This window comes from Echiichthys vipera (genome assembly GCF_963691815.1).
Source record: "Echiichthys vipera genome assembly, chromosome: 1".
Taxonomy (NCBI): domain Eukaryota; kingdom Metazoa; phylum Chordata; class Actinopteri; order Perciformes; family Trachinidae; genus Echiichthys; species Echiichthys vipera.
The window spans coordinates 28218692-28243244 of NC_139826.1; the positions used below are offsets into that span (position 1 = coordinate 28218692).

The window sequence follows — 24553 nt, forward strand, 5'->3', positions numbered from 1 at the left end:
GGGGGGGGGGGGTATCTGTCGTTCTTTAGTTCCTTAACAAGTACAGTAAGTTTTGGTGATTGAGATGCTTTTCCTCTCTATTCCCATTTCTAACTGGGCCGATAGACAGCCACGCGTTGAACTACTCTGTTTTATTATTCAGGGTGTCACAAAAAAATTGCATCGGATAGATTTGTGCTCCACATCACACAGTGAAAAATCCAGATTAAATCTTAAATTAGTACTGATGAGAGTGTGATGTGCCTGAAATGTTGCATTATTGTTAAAGATTGTTTTCATCTAACTTTAAAAAAACAAAGTTTACAGAAACAACAAAACAATGTTTTGCAGGCTACATTGATGTACGTTGTCTTTTTAAATATGAACCCAACGTCTGAAATTGACTTATTTATGAACAGCCCTATTCACTAAATTGAGGAGTGTTATAATAAACAAAAATATCATAACCCTTAAACAAACAATGCAGTGATCTCCTGATGGTTGTGATGCTACTAACAGCCAAGTTTAATGTAATAATGGTGACAGATGAGCACGATGGTGCAGTGTTTCCATCCATGCAGAATTCAGGAGGAATCACAATAACACAGCAGGGTCGAGCTGTGTTTTGTAAACAATAGCTATACAAGTTTGTTGTGTGACCAAGGACTTTGGAAAGACGGCCACACACTGGCTGTAGCAAGAGGGCAGATAGATGCAATCTTGAAATGCAACAATATCAGGTTGCTTTGACCACTTTTATTAAAACAAATATAAAACAAACAACATTGAACAACTAAATTTAAGTTATATATTACAGTTGGCTTGTTTTATATACAAGGCGAATACTGAACATGGACCAACCAGGTGAGCCCTGAAGATGACAACAGAAAGTTGCAGTCTTGTAAGACCGACCATAATGACACAATGACCAAGGTGGATTCTGGGAAAGATACAATGGTAAACCATGTCTCTAAGTGTTACTAAACCAATACAAGACCTCAGGAAGGCAGAACCCTAATAAGAGATAAGGATTCAAACAGGAAAGGGCAACAGAATTGGATGGAAAGCCTGGAGGCTCAGCTTTCTCCTCTGGTTTTCACCGCCACAACCACAGTTACAACGTTTGCCTCCACAAGACCAGAACTGAAGAGAAAGTAGAGATAGGACCATGATTCGACAACAGGGAAAAAGATGCAGGTGGTCTCAAAGCCTGGTCAACAGTGACCATTTGTTTATTTTTCTACACAAACATAACCCTTCTCTTGCTCAAGACATGGTATGCGTGCTACAGAGCTCAGCTCTTTGCAAATGTTTCTTGGAAAGCATTTAATTCATTGCAACAAACTGCTACAACTACGTCATCCAGCCATTCAGCTTCAGACTACCTCAGTGGCGAGCCAGCTTTTGTTGTGGCTCACTAAAAAAATACTCCCTAACAATAATACTGCATGGATGAAAAGCACAAGACAAGTCTTAAAATGAACCCATCAGAGAAAGTCAACAAATAACTCTCTATCTCTGTTTCCTCTTTGTGCCACTTCTTTCTCGTCCCCTTCTTCTCTTCCATTCCTCTCCTCTTCTACATCTCTTTTTTCACAATATCCCAAGAGCCACTGCCGAATGTGAGGCCTCTTTAATGTGATTAATTAAGGTCACTTTCTGTGTGGGTGCGGTGCGTCAGGTTGACTCTCGGGGCCAGACACAGGAGGACAGGAATGGGACCTAATACTGTTATGTTTGCTGAGAGCCTTGTCGAAGTCCAGCTGCTGGCCGTTGACAGTGATGTCCATGCAGCCGTGGTAAAAGGCCGTCACAGGGGTGGCAGGTAACGGGACGTCGTCTGAAAGAGAGAGAGAGAGAGTGAGAGGGCTGTCAGTGAGAGTGACAATATCGAAAAATGGTGGTAGATATAGTCTGTTTTTGCTACCAAAAACTACAAAATAACACAATCACATTAACAAGAAAAAGAGAGGTGAGAGGTATATTAACACTGGACGGAGATGAGGCATAACTGAGTTGTTAAGATCTGATTTCAGTTAAGACCGCTAATGCAGTCTAATGAGGTAAATTCCAATAATCCAGCCCACAAGCTGAATTCATTTATTAGTCATACATTTAACAACAAATCTGAAGAAAAAAGTGGTGACAGCATTTGGCTCCAGGGATTACAATATCAGTCTGATGGTCATTCATGGATATTCATGGTTCCCACAAAAAATGTCTCCTAATGATTTTGGTGATCCTGTGGCTTTCCTCTAGCTCTACCATGAGGTTGACATTTGCGTTTAAGTTAAACATCTCCACAACCACTGCCATGCAATTTGGTACAGGCATTCATGTCCCCCTCGGGATGCAATCTCATCACTTTGATCCCTTACCTTTTAATATAGCGCAATCATTTGGTCAAAAATGTAAGTTGTTCAATATTTTGATGCAGGACCAGAATCCTGCAAAACTAAGGACATTCCCATCATCCTCAGTTGTGTTTAGTTCAGATTAGCAAATGTTGTCCTCCTTTATTCTCTTTGTCTTTCTGTAATGCAATTTAATTCATGACATGTTGTGCTGTGAAGCACTTTGAGTGCCTTGTGTATGAAAAGTGCTATACAAATAAAGTTGCCTTGCCTTGCCTTGCCTAAACTGTGACAGTGATAAACCATAATACCTGCTAAACATCAGCATGTCAGCATTTTTACTGTGAGTACGACAGCAATCCATTTAGTTTTGATTTGAACTTCTTTTCCGGCATTAGGAGATCTCTGAGAAAGCTTTCTTATTAAATAGATGAGGACTGGTTGGTATTCATACTGAAATTATCATAACCAGGAAGCCACATTGGCCTTTTAAAGCTGAATTTGGTAACTTTCTACAAAAAATATGTTTTTTTTTTCATATTTGCTGAAACTGTTGCTGTGTCCAAAATCCTTGCGATCCTCTTTTTACATTTATTAAGTGAATCAGTGTTCACCGTAGTTGTTGCCACGTCATTGCTCTGTTGTTGCATTTTCCAGTTTGAATTAAGTCCCGCTTCTTCCACTACGTAGACAAAATGGCGCGATTGAGGGTGTTGAGTGTCCATCGATCCACACTCAACGGTTTTGCCCGTTTTTGCATGTGCGACCGGATAAATGCAGTACACTGCATTTTACCAACTTCTGGCGTGAACACACTTACACCCTCCAAAAAGCCAGTATGAGGGTGGAAGTGCGTGACTTGGGACACAGCATGTCTCTATATCCTGACAGCACAATGAAACAGATAATCTGTGAATTACTGCTCTGAACCCCGATCACACTGTGAAACTAGGCCGTGCTGATCAGATACATAGCAATATTCTGTTACTGTATTGTCTTTTTCTTGCATAAAGTGTTTTAAGAAACATATTTTATCGTACTTTTAGCTATAAAATGAGAAAGATTGTGTCCAAGTCGCCAGAACCAAGCTCCGCCCACCATCCGACCAGCTGGACAAACTTTCTCATTTTACAGCTAAACGGTACACTAATATGTGTTTCTTGTAACAATTTATGAAGAATATTGACTCATATTTGATCAGAGTCAGACTCCTCAGCTCTGATTGGCTGATGGTCGGGTGCAGTGGTATCTGGCAGATACGATTATGAGCAGACAGAGAGAGGATGAGTGAAATTACTTTTTCCACTCTATATCTGTTTCAGTCTCATTGTGCTGTCAGGATATAGTGACAGTTTCAGCACTTATGAAAAAAAACGATTTTTTTTTTACAGAAAATGACCGACTTCAGCTTTAACAGTGACCACATAAAGTATAGCTAATAATAAATCATGCTCATAATCAGTTACTTTTGTACAGTTACTGACTACTTTGACTAACCTGGTATCCCACCAATGTATGTACTGATGGGGCTCTGCATGGTGCTGTTGAGGTGCGTCAGTGCCTCCTGCAGGGCATCAGAGTTCATGTAGGTAACAGTGGAGGCGTTGGCTGAGATTCGGATTTCTGTAGGAGTCACATTGAGCTGCACTGTCAGCCGGTCCGGGTAACACAACATCAGTGTGTCTAGCGTTGCTACAGAGACTCCATCCAACAACACCTGCAGGTTCTGGAGCATGGAGAGCAATAACATGGCAAAGTTTAATCATGTGTGTTTATGCTCGTACATGCTGAGATACATATTTGCTTATTTCCAACTAAAGTGTGAATTAACTCACAGCCTCTTCTTCTCCCTGTGTTACCACAACGACCGATAGTGGGACTGTGTTGTTGTGGACAAGAGCAAAGATGACACCTGTGCTGCTGGACGGACGTATATTCATCTTTATAGCCACATTCCAGCTCCCTGAATCACCTAGTTACACACACACACAGAGAAACAAAAATACATTTCTTTTGTCAGGTTGGACATTTAGGATCTCATGTGTCTAGGTTTTCTCAACTCCTGCGAATATCTTTGAAAATTCAGAATCACAGGGTATGAAAAAGAAAGTCTGGGCCTTGAAAGGTTTTGTCATGATATGAAATATATGAACATACACAGGTGCTTTTCCAGCACCTTACAGCTGTGGTAAACTACTAATTTATATACACTCTGTATATACTCACTGTTCCGTTCACTTATTATTGCACTTGTTCATCACTTTAAATTAGATGTTATTGGCCTATTACAACCAATGTTTTGAAACAGCTTTCTACAGAAGGACGACGAATAAAAGACAACTAACTTGAATAATAGATAGAAATATAAAAAACAACTATTTTGATAATCTGTTAATCGTCAAAAGTCACTTTTCACTTTTCATATATCATCCCATATAACACACATTTCAAACAGTTTCAAGCACTTTATTTAAACTCTCACCCTGTGCTGCTTTATATTACTACATAATAGGTCTTTGTTTTTAAACTCACCAACTTGGGCGTTTCTGTGTTGAACTGTATGTTTTAACTTTGTTTTTTTTTTTCCTCCAGTTGCTTTACACCCCTCCCCCACAAAATTCTCACTGCCTATATTCTTCTCACTTCCTTTAAACCAAGGCACCATGCTCAGAACTACATTTGTTCCTACAGCACTGTGCTGTGGACGCTCAATTCTAAAAAAAAATATTTAGGATGGATCAAATACAGATGCCAAACTTTTCCCAAAGAGATTAATAAAGTATAACTTAACTTACTCACTGTAGTCAATGTTGAATTGTGCCAGTCCTGCCCCAGAGAAGAAGGACCCTCGTTCCACATACACAAAGCAATGTTTACTCTTCTTCTCCTGGATGACCTCTTTTACTCCGGATGCTCCCTGGTTCATCAGGTTCCAGCCCCGGATGCAGCCGTCAAGTCGAGGGTTGATCTAATGGATCGATGGAGACACACACTCAGTACAACACTGGCTTGGAGCTGGTCCACTGTAAACCCTAAGATATTCATTTCACTATGTTATTTAGGTGATTCGATTACATGTGGTCATGGGTGGGGAAAATTAAGTGTTTGTCGGGTGATTCCTCACGCGTGTGTGCGTTCAGACAACATGCTTACAGGTTTGATGACATTGTCAGTGCGGTTGGGCAGACCGGCGATGTACACTTTGGTCTCCAGTTTGCCATTAACCGAAGTAAAGAGACTGTCAGGGCTGTTGATGCTCATCACGGCCTCCTTGCTGATCTTCACGCTGATGCTGCTCTCCAGTTCATCCACAGAGATCTGCATGTTTCACATATAGTATCATTATCATCATAACTTACAGTACTATGGCTAGACACAGTTTAGCATCAGAGCACACAGTTACACACAACACAACTCCATCAATTCAGCACTTTAGATTCCACTGTAGCAGAACAAGTTGAGTATGTGTAGGGAATAACTAGACGACAGCTCATTCTTACCACGTGCCACTGGCCATCATTGATGGCTTTTCCTCCGCTGGTGACCTTGAATGTGTGCTGGTTTTTGAACTGGACTTCAATACGACCGCCTCTTAACCCCAACATGAACCACGAGTCCTGCGAGGACTCTGCGTACAGCACAACTCCCTCTGGGTCAAATGTACGGAAGTCAAACTCTGCTGCAAACCTAACAGCCAGAAAAAGTACAGAAATATGAGTATTTTTTTAATAAATTACATAAAAGCAATTGTATCACAGTAACTGCAACCTAGGGACGAAACTGTTACCAGTTTAATGATAAAACATTGACGGTTTGTGTAAGTTTCAAATTTGAATTATCATTAAAACCTTTTCTGTTTACCGCACTTTGAAACACTCTCAGTAAATACTGTATATGCTTTAACCGAAGTTAGCGACAGTCTCCCAGACGCAGCAACGTGGGTTTGTTTTGCATCAACAAAAACATGGCAGAAGACAGCCCTCCGGAGATTTATTAGCGTTCTAAGAAGTCTGAAGTGTGATCGTATCTTGTTTTTTTATAAGAATGCTGAGGGAAACCTGATTGAAAATGGTCAACTACATGTAAAAAGAAAATATCTGCAAGAGGCAGCTGCTATTATTTTAATGTTTATGCAAACAAAAACTGCTGCTAATTTTATTCGTAGTATTCAATATAAAACAAGGTGTGTTTCGCGTAACATTTTCACCGTATTTAAACAATACTGCTAAAAACAGTGATCATTTTGTTCACTATAATCGTGATATGAAATCATCATACCGTTTCATCTCTATCGCAACCAATGTTTTAGCCCAATCACTTTTCCAGGCATTGATAGATTTCATTCACAAACAAAATACAGTTATGATACTTTAAGGGAATAAGTACACTACAGTTGTGTATGTTTGAGACCCTCACTTTGTGTTCTCTGGCAGACGGAAGCGCAGATAGATGACAGGAAGGCCTACAAACTGCTCCCCCAGGTAAAGCATCTCGGGGTGTCTGTAGTCATGCAGTTCCACACAAACTGGGATGCTTTCACAGTAACGCTCACCATCCGCCAGACGAAGTCCCTGGCGACCATCACAGTGGCACGTATAGCTGCCAACTGTGTTTATACAAATCCCGTCGCACACACTCAACTCACACTCATCTATATCTGCAAAGACAGGAAAAGAAAACAAATGACAGGTAGCTTCAATGTCTATGGTAGCTTTTTATGTAATTGAAGGTGTGTGATTACAAAATGTGTACCATCAGCGGGATTCAAACGAACAAAATATGTTGAATGTAATCAGACCTGTCACTCGTCAGACTGTGTGACTCTTGGTCGTAAGACAGAAACAACAAATTAAAGTCTCACCATTGCAGGTCTTGGAAGTGAAGTTATATTTGAAACCCGGGGGACACTGGCACTCAAACATGCCCGGCGTGTTGACACATTTAGCCGGTTCTTTACAGATACTGGGGTACAACAGACATTCATTGATATCTGGAAAATAAAGAGTGACAATGGGAAAATGGTCTTGTGAGAATTTGCACAAGTCATGATTAAAAAAAACAAAAACGAATATAGCAAATAAACTATATGGAGTTAACAGCAAATGTAATTTAGGTATATCGGTGAACTGAATAAATATGAAATTACAGATAACCACAAATCTCATATACTTCCATTTCTCAAGTTTTTAGGATGACTCACCCTATCCTTTCGTACTGTGCCCAAGAACAAATGACAGCTAAAGTCTAGTTCCGTTTGACCTTTCTGAGTACAACTGTTCCTCGACCAGGCACAGCACGCTTACCGGCTGCAGCCCGGTTGAGAGAGGTGGGCTTCTGTAAAGCATGGATGCACATGTACGAGCATGAGCGCTGACGGCGGTCCTGATGTCTATTTATATGCAACGGACATTTAAAAAGATGCTGTCGAACAGTTCGTGGTGGTCTGATGAGAATATTCAAAAACAGTCAGAAAAAACTAAATCTCAGAGGGGTGATGAAGTACAAGCAATACGTATTCGAGCCAAAGTCGTTAATATGCTGTCGTTTTTGTAGGCTCTGTGAAACAAAACAAACAGCTAAGGCTTTGTCCACCTCAGGTTAAATGAGGGTGAAAGTGTACCGTCTTTCTCTCTCTCACACACACACACACACACACACACACTCACTGCATCTTTCTGCCATCATTCTATCAATAAATATGGAAATATAACTTGTATTTCCCATAGACTGTATGGTATTTCCTCAAATATAATCCGATTTGTTTTTATAGAGTATTCACTCCTGTTTTTTGTATTAGCGCCTGTAGGTCTTCTCCTTTGTTTTCACCGGAGAGGGGGCGCGGCCTTTTAGGTGACGTAGGGTTGCTCTCTTCTATCAGAAAAGGAACAAAGCAAATTGACCAAACTGACTCCAGTCCATGTTTGTGAAGACTTTGTCCTCAACGAGCCTTAACACACTCAAAGATAAACACTGAGTGAACTGCCCACACAAAAAAGGAGAGATAGAAACATGTGGGAATGAGACAACGAGCATCTACAAAGTAATTCAGCTCAGAGATGTGAGAATGGTGGTCTGTCCACGGTGGACCTTCCTTTCAAAGGCTTTTCACATTCTGTTCCAATAGAGGTCAACTCGGGTCAGCTTTAGAAATAACAAATGGTTCAGGACCTGAGGACTACAGCTGGACAACAGGGTTTTTCTTATGTAGTTCCACCGTCCATATGAATAAATAAAAAGCTAGTTATCAAAAATATTCACCACAAGAATAATATAAACGTATAAACGTGTGTTTGCTCAGCTGCTTAGTAGCACTACATGTCCTCCTTCCATAGGGACAGTAAAACATCTGGATGTGTTCATATATGTGTTATAAGAGCAAACAACACACACACACACACACACACACACACACACACACACACACACACACACACACACACACACACACACACACACACACACACACACACACACACACACACACACACACACACACACACACACACACACACACACACACACTTACATGCAGTTTACTTAAATGAGTGGAGTCTTACCCACGCAGTTGACTTTATCATTGATGAAGTAGCCATCTTCACACATGCAGTTGAAACTACCGGGTAAGTTGTAACATTTTTGGTTACATCCCGCTGGAAATTCAGGATCTGAACACTCGTCGATGTCTGCCCAGTCAACACATCACATAGCGACATTTATCAGCAGCTAGGTCAATGATTTCCAAAAGGTTAAATTCATCACTTGAATTCTAACTTTGAATTTTAAGTCCTAAACATTGATATAGGAGGTCAGATGAAAAGCACAGAGCTATGTGTCTTTTTAAAAGCTGAACAAATTCATTTAAAAAAATCACATGATGTATCAGAACTCACCGTCCTCACAGCGTGGTCCCTTCCAGCCGGGTTTACACTCACAAGTGAAGGAGGCCTGTCCGTCCACGCAGCGCTTTGAACCCTCCCTGTAGCATGGAGATGGTGTGCACTGGTCACTGATCTCTGTCATGCAACACACACACACAAACACACACGCACACACACAATGTTCATGAAAGCGTTGACAAAAGCATCTCACACAAAAAGTGTGTTTTGGTAACACCCATACCATCAAAGATATCAAATGCTGAAGCTAACCAGAGACCCATGACACTCAGTTAAACGCAGCATCATGAAAATCCCGTAAATGTATTTTCTTGGGTGAAAACCACCCGGCAATGGTGTTCTAGGGTTCAGAACCATGAACCAACTGCTTCCCCGACCAGGGGAGGCTTAAATGGAGGTGGCAAAAATTTGGTTGATCTGACATGCTTCTGAATCCCCCCAGTATTTTATTTATTTTTCTCCCATCTTTCTCTTTTTAGTTATTTTTTTCTCTCTTTAATCTTTTTAAAGTAAAAATGGATAATTTTACCTTTTAAAAATATCTTGCAAACCTGTTTGCCAACCCTACTTGAGTTTTATTTGTTTTTTCTAAACATATGTAACAACTCATTTCTTACAGTATTTTTGTTGTTTTGTTGAATTATATTTTCTATGTATTTGTATTAGAAATTCTGTTTCCACTCCTGTAGTATTTTCAATTGTGTGTTTAATTTGAAAACCCCAATAAAAAGACTTTATTAGCCTTATAGACTAACTGACATAAAAAATGCATTAGAAGCCCCTTACCCGTCACACAGGTGCGAAGGTCCGACGGGATGGCGTCCGAGTTCGGGTTGCCGATGCCGACACGGTGTGAACCCAGACACGCTGCAACAAAGAGTTTTCTTTATCAGAACAGGCTAGAAAAGGTCTGATATTAACAACAACAGACACAATACATTCTGTAAACTTACCAACATATCTGGGGTAAAAGTATTCCTGCAAGAAACAACAACAAGAGGTAAGAGATTACCCGGGAGATTAAAAACTCACATTTGACAATGAGGAAAGAAAGACAAAAGCAAGGAGAGAGATTACAGCCAGCTGTGCTCTGAATAAATGCTCTGCTCCAAACAGAAACGTCCATGTTGTAACATAAATCAGCACTGCATGTTTTAAGTTTTCTAAATGATACTGAAAGGAAATGCAATATTTCAGAGATATAGCGTCTGATCCATAGCTGAAATGTTGAGCCGATGAATCTATAAATGATCCAATATCGATATTAATGGTTATGTTTTTGAGCAAAAAATATATATAAAATGTGACTATTTGCGTATCTTTAGTCATAAATGGAACATTTTCAGGTTTTGGAAGACATCTGAACACTTAAGCTATTAGCATTTTATAAATGAAATACATAATCAGCGAATTCATCAATATTTATTTATATTTAAACATTCTTCTAAGGCTGTGTGATGTGTGTGTGTGTGTGTGTGCATGTGTGTGTGTGTGAATGTTATACTGTGATCAGTTGTTGAATATATGTGAACTGTAAATGCACTGATGTTCTGCACAAATTAACTTTCTAATGGATAAATACGGTTCATTGAATTGAAAATAATAATTTGTTGCAGTCTTGTTTAGTTCGATCTATTGCTTGTATTTTCTTTCATATTCACCGCTTAATCCATCTCTGAATTTGTTATCTTTGTCTATTTTTCATCTCAGGACACAGCTAAACAGTGGGATCAGGGCGTCCCTGCTCTTCTTACCGTCTCTGGCTGGTTCTCAAACACCTCCCTGGCCTCCTCCTTGTTGCACAGCTCCTCGATGCACTCCCTCTCCAGGTTTCCTTTCTTGCTCTCCTCAAACAGAGAGTTGGCTCTCTTGTGCCTGCTCAGGAACTGGGAGGCTGTGCTCTGGCTCAGGACTAAAGGAGAGAGAAATACAAACAACACACTCATTTAAATAAAAAAAACAAAAAAACAACAACTATCTTTTCATTGTCAGTGTTTATCTGCATGTTTTTGCAATCCCAAACTGAACAAACCTGTTTTACTGTGCAGTGATAGACTCTCACATGTGTGATTAATACAACCAGGCATGTGCAGCTACATTATATGAACACATGACTGAGCCCAGCAGGAATCCAAGTCCTCATTGACAGATGGCTGACGTGACTGTGGACAACTTAATTACTCTTCTGTGAATTGGCTTTGAACAAGAACAAAAAAAAGGTCATTGCGAAACCGTTATTTCCCAGAAGTGACCTCTAGTTGTAACAAGCGGCTCATGTTGTCCAAGCATTGTTTCACATTGCAGAAAAGGAGTCATGACCCCCCACACAATGTTTTTTGTCTGCTTCCTTAAAAAGTTAGCCTTGAAAGCGTTCCCAGCTGGTCACATCCAGGCTGAAAGCTGCTTTCTACTCCAACAGGTTATTCCGTGAATTGCTTTACTACGTAGGGTTCAAAATGAAAACCAAACAAGACCCAAACTCTTGAATACTTACATCGATAAGCGTCGACGAGCGTCACGAGAAATACGAGGCACGCCAAGGATTCCCCAAGTGCCCGTTTCTTTCTCCACATAGTCGATGCTGTTCTTCCTGCTAGGCCACGGTTTGGCTCTGAGTAACAAGAGTAGCTGCTGAGCACAGGAAAAAAACTTATTCTTCCCGAAAGTGTTTTCGTGGAGAGAGAGAGGGGGAGAGAGAGAGAAGGAGAGAGAGAGAGAGAGGGAGAGAGAGAGAGGGGGGGAGTGGAGCAGGCTGCAGGAGAGCAGATACACAGGGGAATATAAAGTATGAGCAGAGGCAGCTAGGGAGCGCTGCTGACACACACACACACACACACACACACACACGCACGCACGCACACACACACACACGCGCACACACACACACACACACGTAGGTTGATGTTGCTGACATGCATGTTGCTGCTTTGAGTGATTGAAACAGTTCAACTCAAGCAGATAACAGGACTCTTTGTAGCAGGTCGTGCTCAGCCTAGAGACAGAGGCGGTTCTAGAGTCTGTTTGGGCCCGAGGGGAAATTTCGGAGGGGGGGGGGGGGCAACAACATTATGTTGTAAAATGAGAAATGCAATTTTTTTTTCACCTCAAAAGTGCACATTTTAGGTATTTTCAAAGTTAGTTCACTGCTGACCAGTCTGTTTGTTTATCACTTTTTGTGTTTTACTGTCACTTGCCCCCAGCATCGTGAGACCAGCCTGATCTTGCGAGCTCCATTTTATTTTATGTGAAGGTCAGTCTGGTAACTTGCGGCAGTGAAAATTTGGAGAAGATTGCCCAAGCGACCGAACCAATCAGCGTTGGTTTTGAGGCGGCTTAAAGTGGGACAGAATGAGAAGTGACTGTTCAGTGTAACCAACGGTGGCTTCCACGGATGAGATAAGTGCAGCTATCGAGCAAACCACTCACAGACGCTTTTTCCTCTTGGACCCTTATGTTGGAAAAGGAATAGGACACTTGAAATTGTGCCTTTTATCCGTAAATTCACGTTACACAAATGGCAAATATCCTTTACTGACATGTTGTTTACCTTGCCTCAACACTCTGTTATCACGTCATACGCTTCATTGATCTGATTGGTTGATCTGGCCTATCTTTCACCAACATAGGTGGTGATGATTTATCCAATTGGCAACCAGTATTTCCGCCTCTTCCCAAAACATCTCTAACCGAAAGGTCCCAGATGGATATGCAGAGCAAATGAGAATCATGCGAATCAATCCATCTGGCAGGGTCAGGTTAACTTGCCCCTCTATTTTTTTTCTTTTTCTTTTACAGTTTTTAGCTAATTTTAACTGTAAATTTGTTTTTGTTTTTTACAGTGCATATAGATTATTATTACATTTTATATTTTTCATCTGTAATTGATGCTTTTGTTATTTACACTATCCTCTTCTGCTAACACTGTAAATTTCCCCACTGTGGGACTAATAAACAATTATCTTATCTTGTATTAATATGAAGAACATAAAAAACTGGGGGAAAAAACAGAACACTAAAAACTTGGGTGGTGTCAGGTGGGGTCCCCTTAGGGAGGTCAGGTCTCCTACCGCCATTTCCAATCAAAACTTTGCACATTGTCAGCCCTCGGGGGGCCCCAGGCAGTTGCCTGCCTTGCCTGTTGTCAAGCGGTGCCTCTGCATAAAGGCAAGATGTGTTGCATCCCTATATTCACAAAACTAAGTAAAAGTAACATAACAATATATTAACTAACAGGCCAGGCATACAACCAACAGCCATCTTTTCTTGGGGTGTGTTCATGTCAGAAGAATAACCCTGTTTGTTACTTCAAATCTATTTCAGAAACGATATTATATTGATATTATTTGATAGCTTTAGTTACTAGCTATTAAAACAATATACATATACATATACATAAAGCAAATAATAAATGGTGATATATTATAGGTTAATCTTCTCAATTTAATTCTAATTTAAATAAGCCCCACCTTTACCAGCTGCAACCATAGTGATCTACACATTAATGCATAATATCCCGTAACACAATATTTTGTACTTTTTTTTATGCATACTTTAAGTAGGCTATAATTTGATGCCCACCACTGGTTACAAGTAAACCTTTCCAGAGTCAGAGAAGTACAACATAATCAACAAATAAATGATGATACATCAATAAGACTTGACTGAAATCCAGGAGGGGAATTCACAAGCTACCTAGCAGTATATTAAGTATATACAGTATATGTTTTATATACTGCTGGGTGGTGCTACTACTACTACTAGCACATTACTGTGGTATTGCTACTTTGCACTCACATTTTTAACAACTTAAACGTGGAGCTATGACTGGAGGGTCGCCGGTTCGAGTCCCTGTGTGAACCATCCCCAAATTGCTCGGGGCGCTGAGCCATTGGCAGCCCCCTTGCTCTGACATCTCTCCATTAATTGCATGTATATAGGTCCTGTTTGTGCATGTGTGTATTTCAGGCCTGTGTGTGTGTAACCTGTATAATAATAACAGAGTGAAAAAATTTAATTTCCCTTGCAGATAAATAAAAGTAATTCTTCTTCTTCTTCTTCTTCTTCTTCTAAACCCCATCTGAAGGTTTTATCCGCCTTGTTACAGCATGTCTCTAAGCAAAGAAAGTTATTAATATCCAGTATAACATGCAGTAACTGCAAGACAACGTAGGACAGGGATTTGAACAGACACTTGCACTTGTTTTTGGCAATGCAATGTGATATTCATTTGAAGTTGTTTGGGCAAAAATCAGATGACAGTAAATAACAAAGCCAACTGACCAGCGGGAAATAGCTTGACATCATCTAAATTCGTTTATCTTAAATTGATTGCAGATGTTGGACTTTTCATTGAAAGAAAAGCACAGGTGGAAGTAATAATAACAATTAAAGCTCTGTTCCATTTGTCCCAATAAGCCATACCAGGGATGTGTATATACTTTTTTAACTAATTAAACCTGTGCTTCTCCTGAATGTAATCAAATAGCTGATTCATAAAATGCAAAACTTAGACCCAAAGAAACGACGTGTAAAGAACGTGTAAATGTATATGTACCACAGCTCAACAAATATCTTCCTGAGTCCTTCAGTTGACTTATTTTGATAAAGTGTCTTTATCAAACAAAATGAAGCTCCTAATGTGAGTATAAAGTTTAGAGGAACACAACAAATGAGACAAACACCACATTTGCATTAATATTGGTTTCATTTAGTTATTCAGGAAAAAAACACATCACATTTTCACCATTCATTCAACTGTTTTATGTACACATATAACAGGCTTATTTTAATACTTTTGAAATATTTATACAAAATACACTGTTCTCCCTTTATAGTATTATTTATCCAAGGAGGAATTTTACTGCAAAAGGTCAGCAGATGTGCGTTGATAATGTGTGATAATTTGATTGGGCTTATTGAGGGGTTGTTACTATTATTGCATGCTAAAACACCATTATTGCATAAGTCATTCCTTTGTGGGCTTCAGGGTGGAGGAGTTACTGTTACTGTAACTGCTGTTAACCCCGCTAACTCAGCCGATGTTTCTGGGAAGGTTTTACTGAAAAATTACAATAAATATGATTACCAATTTGGGGATGAGAGACAAAGCTGTTTGTGGTTTTTATGTAATTTCGAGTCTTCTCGCTTTTGGCCCCCAAACAAACCAAAGTGCTGAGTTTCATAAACCTGAGGAGAGTTAGTAACTGGTGGAAACAAACACTCACCAAAGTTCAGAGGTTACAGCAACGCTGCTCTCTTCATGTTTCATCAATGTTATTAACGTGTTTCATACATAAAATGAGTGGGAGAATATATTGGCAAAGGTTCCTTGAAATGGAACAGTGGTTCTATACAAGAGGAAAGAGGAGATACACCATATCAGGCCAGAGTACAGTAACAGTGTTTCCACACTCCTACTACAGTCTTTAGTAGAAGTACAGGCAGTGATTTTCTCTTTTTTAACAAGTGGGACTCTGCCTTTCCTAACCTGTAACACTGGGGTAAGTCAATTGGCAATACAACCCATCATGTCAGTCACTCATGCACATAGTGACAAATGCACTCACGAAATACACACACACACACACACACACACACACACAAACACGCAAACACACACACACCTCAGTCATTCGATTCAGATACACGGCGAGATTTATGTATGACAAGACAACGATAGAAAACAGAGTCAAACTGTCGAGAACCTTCCTTACAGTTCATAGATCAACATTCGACAAAGAAAAACATGTCATTGGAATAATTACTCGTCTGTTTTTAAAACAGTATAGGTTTTGATATATAAAAAACATATCTAAACAATGATTTTTTTTTTGTTTGTTTTTCAAAAAGAGAATTTTATAAAAGTGATGACTGGCACTGTTTGGGATCCTGTGATCACGGGAACCCCGTGAGGCTACATAACCGAGTACTTAGTTTTGGAAAATACAAAATTTGCCGTGGTTTGTAGTCACCTGGTCCCTCAGAAGTGACTGTGGTGGCTACCGTCGCTGTGACTTCAGCTATACTTCACATGCACTGGTTTTGGCGAGAGTGAGTGCTGATGAAAAAGGGATGCCAATAAGAGCATTTGCCTTTGGGAAGAGTAGAATAACACAACTAGTTAACAACAATAAATCTTGTACCTTCAACGTATTCTGGGGTGCTGAGCGATAAGATTCACAGCAGGCAGTTTCTCAAAGGAATGCATATAAATAGGTTTTTAAAACTACAGGGCGCAGCTTTTTCAAAGTAAGACAGAGCTAACTCACAAGATGAAAAAAAAAATTCGGCAGCCAACAGGGCAACACAACCAGTAACACATTATCCATTTTACAATCATAACTTGAGACAAGACTGGTTAAAATGTTAGTACATCATTTAATTAGAAGTTAAGCTAAAAACCGCCCTCATCAATGAGCTGTGCTAACACGTAGTTTCTGCTTTGTGATAGTTGAAGGGATAGTTTGGCTTTAACCACTTATTCTACTACAGTGAAACAAACGTGCCTTTATTATGTCTGCATGCAGTTTAATTGTGTGTTGAATGGTGATTTTAGTCAAGCTGAGGATCAACTAATGGACGTCGGGAACAAATATCGGCACCGCTTAAAAGAAGCAAAATACACTGTTTTCCATTCATATGAACCTGAATATTTATCCACCATGGATGTGTGTGCATGTTAAAATAAAGGGCCCCTCTAGGTTCAGCATGTGGTTATTCATGGTAATTTCATTATTCACAAAATATGTTCATTAATCCTTTATGCACATTATATATACTCTGTGGCCTCTTTATTATGTACACCTGTACTGTCTAATGAAATCCAATACGACTGTCTATTTCTATGATTCCTAATATATACAAGTTCTTTTGACTCTGGCATAGAGGTATTAATTATCTTATATGTTTATTATAATGAAGTAATAGTTAGTGATGTTGTTGTTCTGGACTTTATTTTATTTAGAGGTGTTTCTCATATTCTGCCCAACTCATGGACTTTATGTAAATAAGAACAAATATTTTGAAACTCAAAAATTAGTAGTTCAGAACACCTTTAACTTTGACCTAAGTAATAAACATATTCATATTCATTTTTCCTATCCCCAACAAAAACTATCTGATTTCCATGAATAAAGGCTGAATTTATGGTATAGTTGAATTATAATAGAGTGTATCAGTGTACCTAATAAAGTGGCCACTTGTTGTGTATTGTAAGCACATTATTATTTCAGGTTCTGAAGTTGGACATTATCTAATTTCTGTGTTCTTAGATGGACATCCAGCGTATTTTGTCTTACTTAAAAGAGCTGCAACTTAACAACCATGAAGATACAAAAAAGGCATCCATGGGTTTGTCTGACTCAGTAAGTGAACCCTGCTTTAACCCAAGTACTGGTCACACAGGGGCATGCTGTCCAACCACAACAGAACAAGGCTTCAAATGAAATATGGAGAACTTGAATCTATACACGTGTTAGCAGGTTGATGATGAGGATTAAAAATAAGGGGTGAAATTCATAGATATGACTGATAAAATCAAGCTGCTCTCGGCTGTGCTTGGTCCCAACAATCCCTTCTTGTGTGCCCTCGACCTTCACAGCCTTCCTGAGGAGGTTGGGGACAAAAAAAACAAAACAAAAAAAAACATGGGGACAACACTAACCAAAGAGGGAACAATTACAGTCCTTCCTTTCTTCGGAGTGAAATACAACGGAACATTTCAACATGTCAACCATTAAAATAACCAAAATACAAATCAAACTGATAAAATAAGCTTTTTGAAAGTGTGCTGCGAGGCTTGTTCATCCATAGATTTGGAGGCGATTAAAGTGCGTGGTGATCACTGTCAAAACTGTCCAGTGAAAACGTTTGTTTGTTCTCTCGTCACATCACAGACAGGAGACCCAAATAGATGTATGGTATGATTATCTCTTCATTCGTATCCCTCCTTTCCTCCACAAGTGTTCCTCTATTTTTCGTGCTGATCTGAGGTCCAAATTTGGAGTGATGCATGATGTTGAGACACTGCAAAAAACGGTCCATCTACACAGCTCGTTCAGTCCGGTATAGACTCTTAAAGTCTTATTTTCCTTAAAGCTAAAGAAGTCAGGTGATACTTGTTTCCAAAACAGCGTCACTTGCTTCCAGAAAAGTCTTTTAAAAAAGTGATATATTCCTTTAGAAGCATTAATACATTGCATTGGAAATAAGTGGAACTATGTCACCTTAATGACTTTTTTAAAATCTTGTTTGAAGGAAATGAAGACATGGAGCATTTTATGAGATGTTTTTTGCAGTTAAGCAAATATGCTGGTTCTGGGCATCATAGAAACAGTACACGGGGCTAGATGGAGTAGGTGGAGCTCTCGGACTGCTGGCGGATGTAGCATTGAAAACTCTTGTCCCCAATCGGGTGCTCCCTGAGGAAACAAAGAGAAAGATGGTGTTCGTTTGTTGGCTGGAGGACACAGAGTGGTTTTTGGAGCTAAAAATAGAACATAAATAACAAAAGCAGAGCCAACATTATGATGCCAATATTATGTTATTTGAAATGTTAAAGGTTCCATATTGTAAAAAGTGAAATGCCCATGTCCATTTTGATTATAAAGCAGGTCGAGCTATTATATAAATACTGTGAAAACATCAAGTCGCTCAATCCACAGAGCAATGCACACAGCCTGTATTCAGAAACTGTTCCTTTAAACTAACTGTCAGGACTTTTGTACGGTTGTGATGTCACAATTATACTAAAAACAGGTAGAAAGCGCTGCTACAGTGCTGTTACAGAAATTGGCTGGCTGCAATGATGGTGCAGAGACGTGGAGTAGACTGAGCTTTTTCAGGGGGGTCTTAATGAAATGGAGCGTTTCAGACAGAGGGTGACTACAGGTATACAGGACCTTTAAAAGTGCTACATATTTATCTCCAACATTCTTTGTACATGTTCAATTAATACGATGCAGTTGTGGACTGAACGACTGCACCACCTTCTGGCCCCTTCGATATGATGCCAACCTAACATTTTTCCTGCAGTTCTCAACCCACGTTGCATGTTGTTTCTAACAAAACATAGTGTGAGCTACTGGCGAAAATAAATAACAAACCACATACTGGCTGCCTATCTTTGTCTTCTTGAACTTGTCACGTTTGTACTTGGTGTGCTGCTGCTCCAAGGTCTGCACAGCTGAAACGATCAGTTTCAGGGTTTTGTAGGTCTCCTGGGGGTCATCGATGACAAAGCTGGAATACTCCTCCTGTTCAGGACCGTCGTACACCGACTTACTGCCGCAGGCCTCTGCAGGGGAAGACAGAAAGGCAGCAGAGTGAGACACAATGAGAAAATGTGATTCAAACACCTGCATGCTCACAAACTCTTGAAAACAGTCTTGTCAGCCTCTGACCTTGCATCTTGATCAGTTTGGTCATGTATGTGCTGAACAGGGAATAAATCCTCTCAGTTTCTCTGTCTCCATCCACGTCCAGCTGGATGTTTGCTGGTAGACCACTGAAAAAAGACGCATACAAGTGAATGAGAGGGGGGAAACAAAGGAAAGGAAACATGATGCTGGATAGGTTTTTAACAACTTAATGTACCCAGTGCAGGGCGTGCACCCGGGGGCTGCATCTGCTAAGAGTTTGCAGCAGAGCCAGTGGCCGTTGAGGTAGGCTGAAGGATGGTAGGTGCTTAGGCGTTTGCGGTTGCACTGGCTGACTTTGGTCAGGATGTCAATCCAGTCTCGCGCCTCGACGCAGTTGTTAGCCTGGATGTAGAGCGCCCGTTCCGGCTGAATAACCTGGAACATCTGGAGGAGGGGAAAAAGGAACAGCAAGTTAGGGAAGAATTGAAATGCTTGGAGGAGGGATATGGTACAAATGCTCAAGGCTCCAAAGAGTTCATGGCTGTGTGAGCTCCTTACATTTTTCATCTTGAAAGACTCCTCCTCTAACCTCTCTACAGCCAGGATGTTCTCTATGGGAATGCTGCACAGAGCGCCCTCACCTGGACATAAAAGGAAAAAGCAGACATGAAGAGAAACAAAAAAAGAAAAAGTCAAAGATGGGAGAAATGTATAAAATGATAGTTACACTTATTCACTTGAGTTAATAAAAATGGATGTTAGTTCTTTGTGCATCACATTGTGGAACAACACATTGTCCATAAACAGCACAATAAAACAAATTAATTAAAAAGTGTTTGAGTCTGTCTACTGACTCATTTGAGTTTACTTGATTTTGTCAAAAAATGTGTTTTGTAATATGGAATTTTGAAACAGCTTGTGTGTATGTTTTTTAGACAGAGCTTTGTTTGGACATAGCACACATGTATTTCCTCCTCAGTAACTTAATCTCCACCACATGTGCTGAACGCACATCGTGTTCAGACTAAATCTACATTCAGCAGATCCTCTCCGTCCTGTCGGTTGTTACACAAGCAGCGCACAACAACATAAACAGACGAGGAAACAGTGCAACTGTAAGAAGATCCTGAGGAACCTTTGAACCCACCTTTGGTTTTGTGATACGTGAACTCGTGATTGGTGAGGCGAAACCACCTCTTCTTGAAGTTCTTCATTCCAAACCGGTTTCTCCCTTGCGCCCTCTTTATCATAAATCTGAGGACAAACGGGTGAGAGAAATACCACTGAAAGCCTTGACAGACGAGCTCATGTTTCACAGTTGAAATATATCACAATGCATCCCTTAAATTAAACTGCTAAAATATATAAGAGTATAAACGACTTTGTATGAAACAACAGAAAACCACCATTTCATTCTGGTTGCAGTCAATAGTCTACATTCATCATTCCGTTCACATGCTTGCAGTTCCTTGTATTCATCGCTGCCGTACATGTCAATAAACTTCAGTACAGCACTCATAGATTTAACAGTCTATGAGTCAGAACCGAGATGGGTCAGCAGATCAAAGGTACCTGTGTTTTTGCATATTTTACCCCATTAGCTCCAAATTGTGTATAAACCACTACTTGGCTTTTGCCAAATCATAACACAGGATTTGAGACTGAGCCACTGGTTTCCATTTTGTTTCAGTACATAATGACAGACACTTGAAACCTGAGATAGCTCATCCATCCTACTGAACAATTCACGTCATGTTTATTTTTACATCAGGGTTGTATTATCACTGGGAATGCATTCGTAGACAGGCCCCGACCCTCTGAGCCTCATGTTGTGCAAGAAATTAGAGCTGAAACAAATTGTAATTAATCATTTAGTTGTTAATTTCTTTTATATGCAAGTAATTTGGTCATGTATTAATCATTTTGAAGGACCATTGCCAAAAGAAATCTGTTTTCTGCTTTTCCAATGTGAGTATTGGCTGCTTTTATGTGTTTTTTATCACTATAAACAGATTTTTTTTTTTTTTTTAATTTCTTGTGTTTTGGACTGTCACATGCCAGTGAAAGAACAATCAACACATCATTTTTATTACTGCCACCTGGTCTCTTTAAGATTTTAGATGCACAATTGTTGTGCAATGTTGTGATGTTGTCTTATATGCCAATGCCAATCTAAGGAACAACAAAGTAATCTGAATCTAAAGACGTCACATTGGACTCTGGGAAACTCGGCTGTGTCACCATTTTCTATAATTTTATAGATCAAATGCTTATTTGATTAACAATAATCAGCAGATTCATCCATTATAAAAACAAGTGTAAGTTGCAGCCCTACAAGAAATTCACATTAATCTTTTAGCGATGATGTTCATATTTGCTCACTTTTGAAATCCTGGGATCGATTATCTGACAACATCCAAAAGCTCATGAACTCTGTGCTTTTCAGCTCTAAACTTATTTATCACTAAATAATTAAACACGTGCATGAGTCCACTGTGATGGATTATGTATCTCAAGGAAGTTTCCAATCTCTGTATGTTAATTCTCACCCTGTAATGAAATAAATGGAACCTGTTTAAGTGGCTGTAACTTGAAATCAATCTAACAAAAAAAATGAAGGTATGCTTTGGAAAATGTCTTACACTATTTGTTGTTAATGGGTTAAACACACAAAACCACCGGTATGGTCCTTAAAGGGAAAGTAAACACCAGGATGTCTTTTTTTTTTTAAGAGTTTGAGGGCCATAGCATAAATGGAATATGAAGCACCAGAGTTATAGACACCGAAGTTACTACTCTCCGACAGGAAGGCTTGTACTCTTTTCACACTACTGAGCCAAGAACGTGCTGGTTTTCACATCTGCCATGACGCCTGGAAGCTGTGCTGGAAACTCTAATGTGTATGGTAGGGATATGGTCACAGTCTTGACAAAACGGTATAAAGGGTCAGGATTCGGGCAAATATGAGATCCCAGAGATGTTTGTACATTAACCAACCCCTGCTGTGACTGTCACACCGAGCACGTCTGGCATGGCGAGGATCGAGGAGAGCTATCAGCACTAGTGAGGGCTTAAAGGCATAAAGGTGAACACTTTACTTTATACCGTTACAGTCAGTGTACGCACCAATCTACTGCCATGTAAATGCAGAGAGAATCAAATCCATCACACAGCGTCAGACAGTGTAACGGAGAGGTTGCTTATATATAGACCAGATATAAAGTAAAGTGCAGCAGCATCTACAGTAGCGCATGATGTTGGTGGGAGAGAAAATGGCTCGGTTTGGTGGGGGTTACAGTGCACACATAGGGGATCACAGGGGCAAAGCCTTATATAGAGAAGCTCTTACCTGCCCTTCGTGCCTTTTGACCCCTTCCCATCAACCCTCTTTATAGTGAGTTTTACACTCCTACGCCCGGTAGCAGAAACAAAAGAGGGTGGGGTAGTTGATGAGCTAGGCGCTGGCACAACTACTGTCAACTGGAAAATCTCCTTTCCTTTACAGCCTCATTAGATATATCATCAAAACAACAGCCCATGTGTTGTTAGAGAGGGCTCAGTTTACAGCCTTTACTGTAGTGACAACTTAAAGGACTAGTTTGACAATTTTTTTGAAACACAGTTATTTGCTTTCTGGCAGAGAGTTGGATAAGACACCACTTAGTTAGACAAAAAGCAACCGGCAACCTCTGGAGATGAAAAATTAAGCAAACACGGTAGTAGTTCCTGGAATGGCCACTTGAGGCTGGCTCCAAAAGTGAGTCAATCCCCATAGACCCCCATGTTAAAATGTCCTATTTTACAGCAGAAATAAACATGTTTCATCAATGTTAATAAATATTAATAAACATGTTAAAGTCAAGTTTATTTCTCTATAGCTAATTTCACTATTCATGACAACTGTACAAGGAGTGATTTTTTTTTTTACAACTCACTTGTTTAAACTATATTTAGGCTTAGAGAGTTATAAATAATTAAGGGCGTGGCCGCTTTGATTGACAGGTGGGTGCCGTCAAGGGCACCGAGCATAGACTGTAGGCTTTATTCGGTCCGCCTCAGCTCCATTCACGCCCCAGGCACTGTCAACACGGCGAGGGCCGGAGCATCACAACCTCTTTTAAGAAACCTATAGGTGGCGTTACTGATTTTACATTCATATTTTATACAATCCATGGCATAAAGACTGGAAACTCTGTCGAAGTGGAAAAAAAATCCAGCTGTCAGCGCCTTTTAAAGTTCACTAATTAACAAGTTGTATCGCATTTGTTACAATACATACAATAAATACTGTGTGTAATTAGTGGAGTTTTGCTAACCGACTGCTCGCTGTGGCGTCATATTTACATACAGACACGTGAGCATCAATCTTCTCATCTAATAACTCTCCGCCAAAAAGAGAACCCATTTCCCAAAATGTTGAACTATTCCTTTAAGTCATTTCTTTGAGTCTGGACAGGTGAGCCTTTATAGTTAACTCAACTGTCTAAAGCTAGAAACAAGTGCCCTAATAACCTTAAAAAGGTGGTAAAAAGACAAACATTGAAGCTGCTTAATCAGCAGATAAGACAGCAAGCGTACATAAGACAGTTTTACCACAATTGCAAAATCTCAATTTACCGTTCCGTTAATTCTCAACATAAATGTAATATCAGATACGTGGGACTTCATAGCAGTGGTGTTGACAGAACTGTTTATAGACTTTTCTCTCCATGAATATCAGTTTAACAATAAGTCGGCTCCTTACCCCTCTTTGAGCATGATTGGTGTTTCAATACTCTTCTGATCCCATTTGCCAGAGGTGGAGATCAGGTCCAGGAACTATTGATGGAAATAAAATATGTCATATATTAACATATTTATTGTGGTGGTCATTTTTGTTCCCCTGAACACGACATACAAGTGACTACATTTTTTCCAACTGTAAAAAAACAAGCTTTGACATCCCTTTATAAATGCCTCCACTCTT

General features: G+C 39.8%; 2 protein-coding genes across 3 annotated transcripts in view; both read right to left on the minus strand.

The window, feature by feature from the left end:
* Positions 1–720: 720 nt before the first annotated feature.
* Positions 721–11873, minus strand: pros1 (protein S). Its single transcript, XM_083940342.1, has 14 exons — positions 11724–11873; positions 10984–11141; positions 10183–10207; positions 10016–10096; positions 9224–9346; positions 8891–9016; positions 7195–7323; positions 6750–6990; positions 5834–6020; positions 5487–5651; positions 5133–5301; positions 4169–4305; positions 3831–4059; positions 721–1819 (listed from the first exon to the last, which is right to left on the minus strand). The coding sequence occupies exons 1-14, from the start codon at positions 11800–11802 to the stop codon at positions 1632–1634; spliced, it is 2037 nt and encodes a 678-aa protein (XP_083796468.1). The 5' UTR covers positions 11803–11873; the 3' UTR covers positions 721–1631.
* Positions 11874–14945: 3072 nt separating this feature from the next.
* Positions 14946–24553, minus strand: part of rasa3 (RAS p21 protein activator 3) — a 50312-nt gene continuing 40704 nt past the window's right edge. For both annotated transcript variants that reach the window (XM_083916826.1, XM_083916825.1), the window contains exons 18-24: positions 24332–24405; positions 20735–20841; positions 20146–20228; positions 19823–20031; positions 19630–19733; positions 19340–19523; positions 14946–18648 (exon numbers count right to left, since the gene is read on the minus strand). In XM_083916826.1, coding sequence (XP_083772952.1) covers positions 18573–18648; positions 19340–19523; positions 19630–19733; positions 19823–20031; positions 20146–20228; positions 20735–20841; positions 24332–24405 — 837 coding nt within the window. In that variant the 3' untranslated portion in view covers positions 14946–18572. The remainder of the gene's footprint in view (positions 18649–19339; positions 19524–19629; positions 19734–19822; positions 20032–20145; positions 20229–20734; positions 20842–24331; positions 24406–24553) is intronic.

Bases quoted from the DNA above. Each gene is read 5' to 3' on its own strand.
- pros1 (XM_083940342.1), bottom strand. From the start codon at position 11,802: ATGTGGAGAAAGAAACGGGCACTTGGGGAATCCTTGGCGTGCCTCGTA. The intron at 10,208-10,983 runs GTAAGAAGAGCA...TGTTTCTTGCAG, and splicing joins TTGAGAACCAGCCAGAGACG to GAATACTTTTACCCCAGATA. The intron at 6,991-7,194 runs GTGAGACTTTAA...CTGTCTTTGCAG, and splicing joins CACTTCCAAGACCTGCAATG to ATATAGATGAGTGTGAGTTG.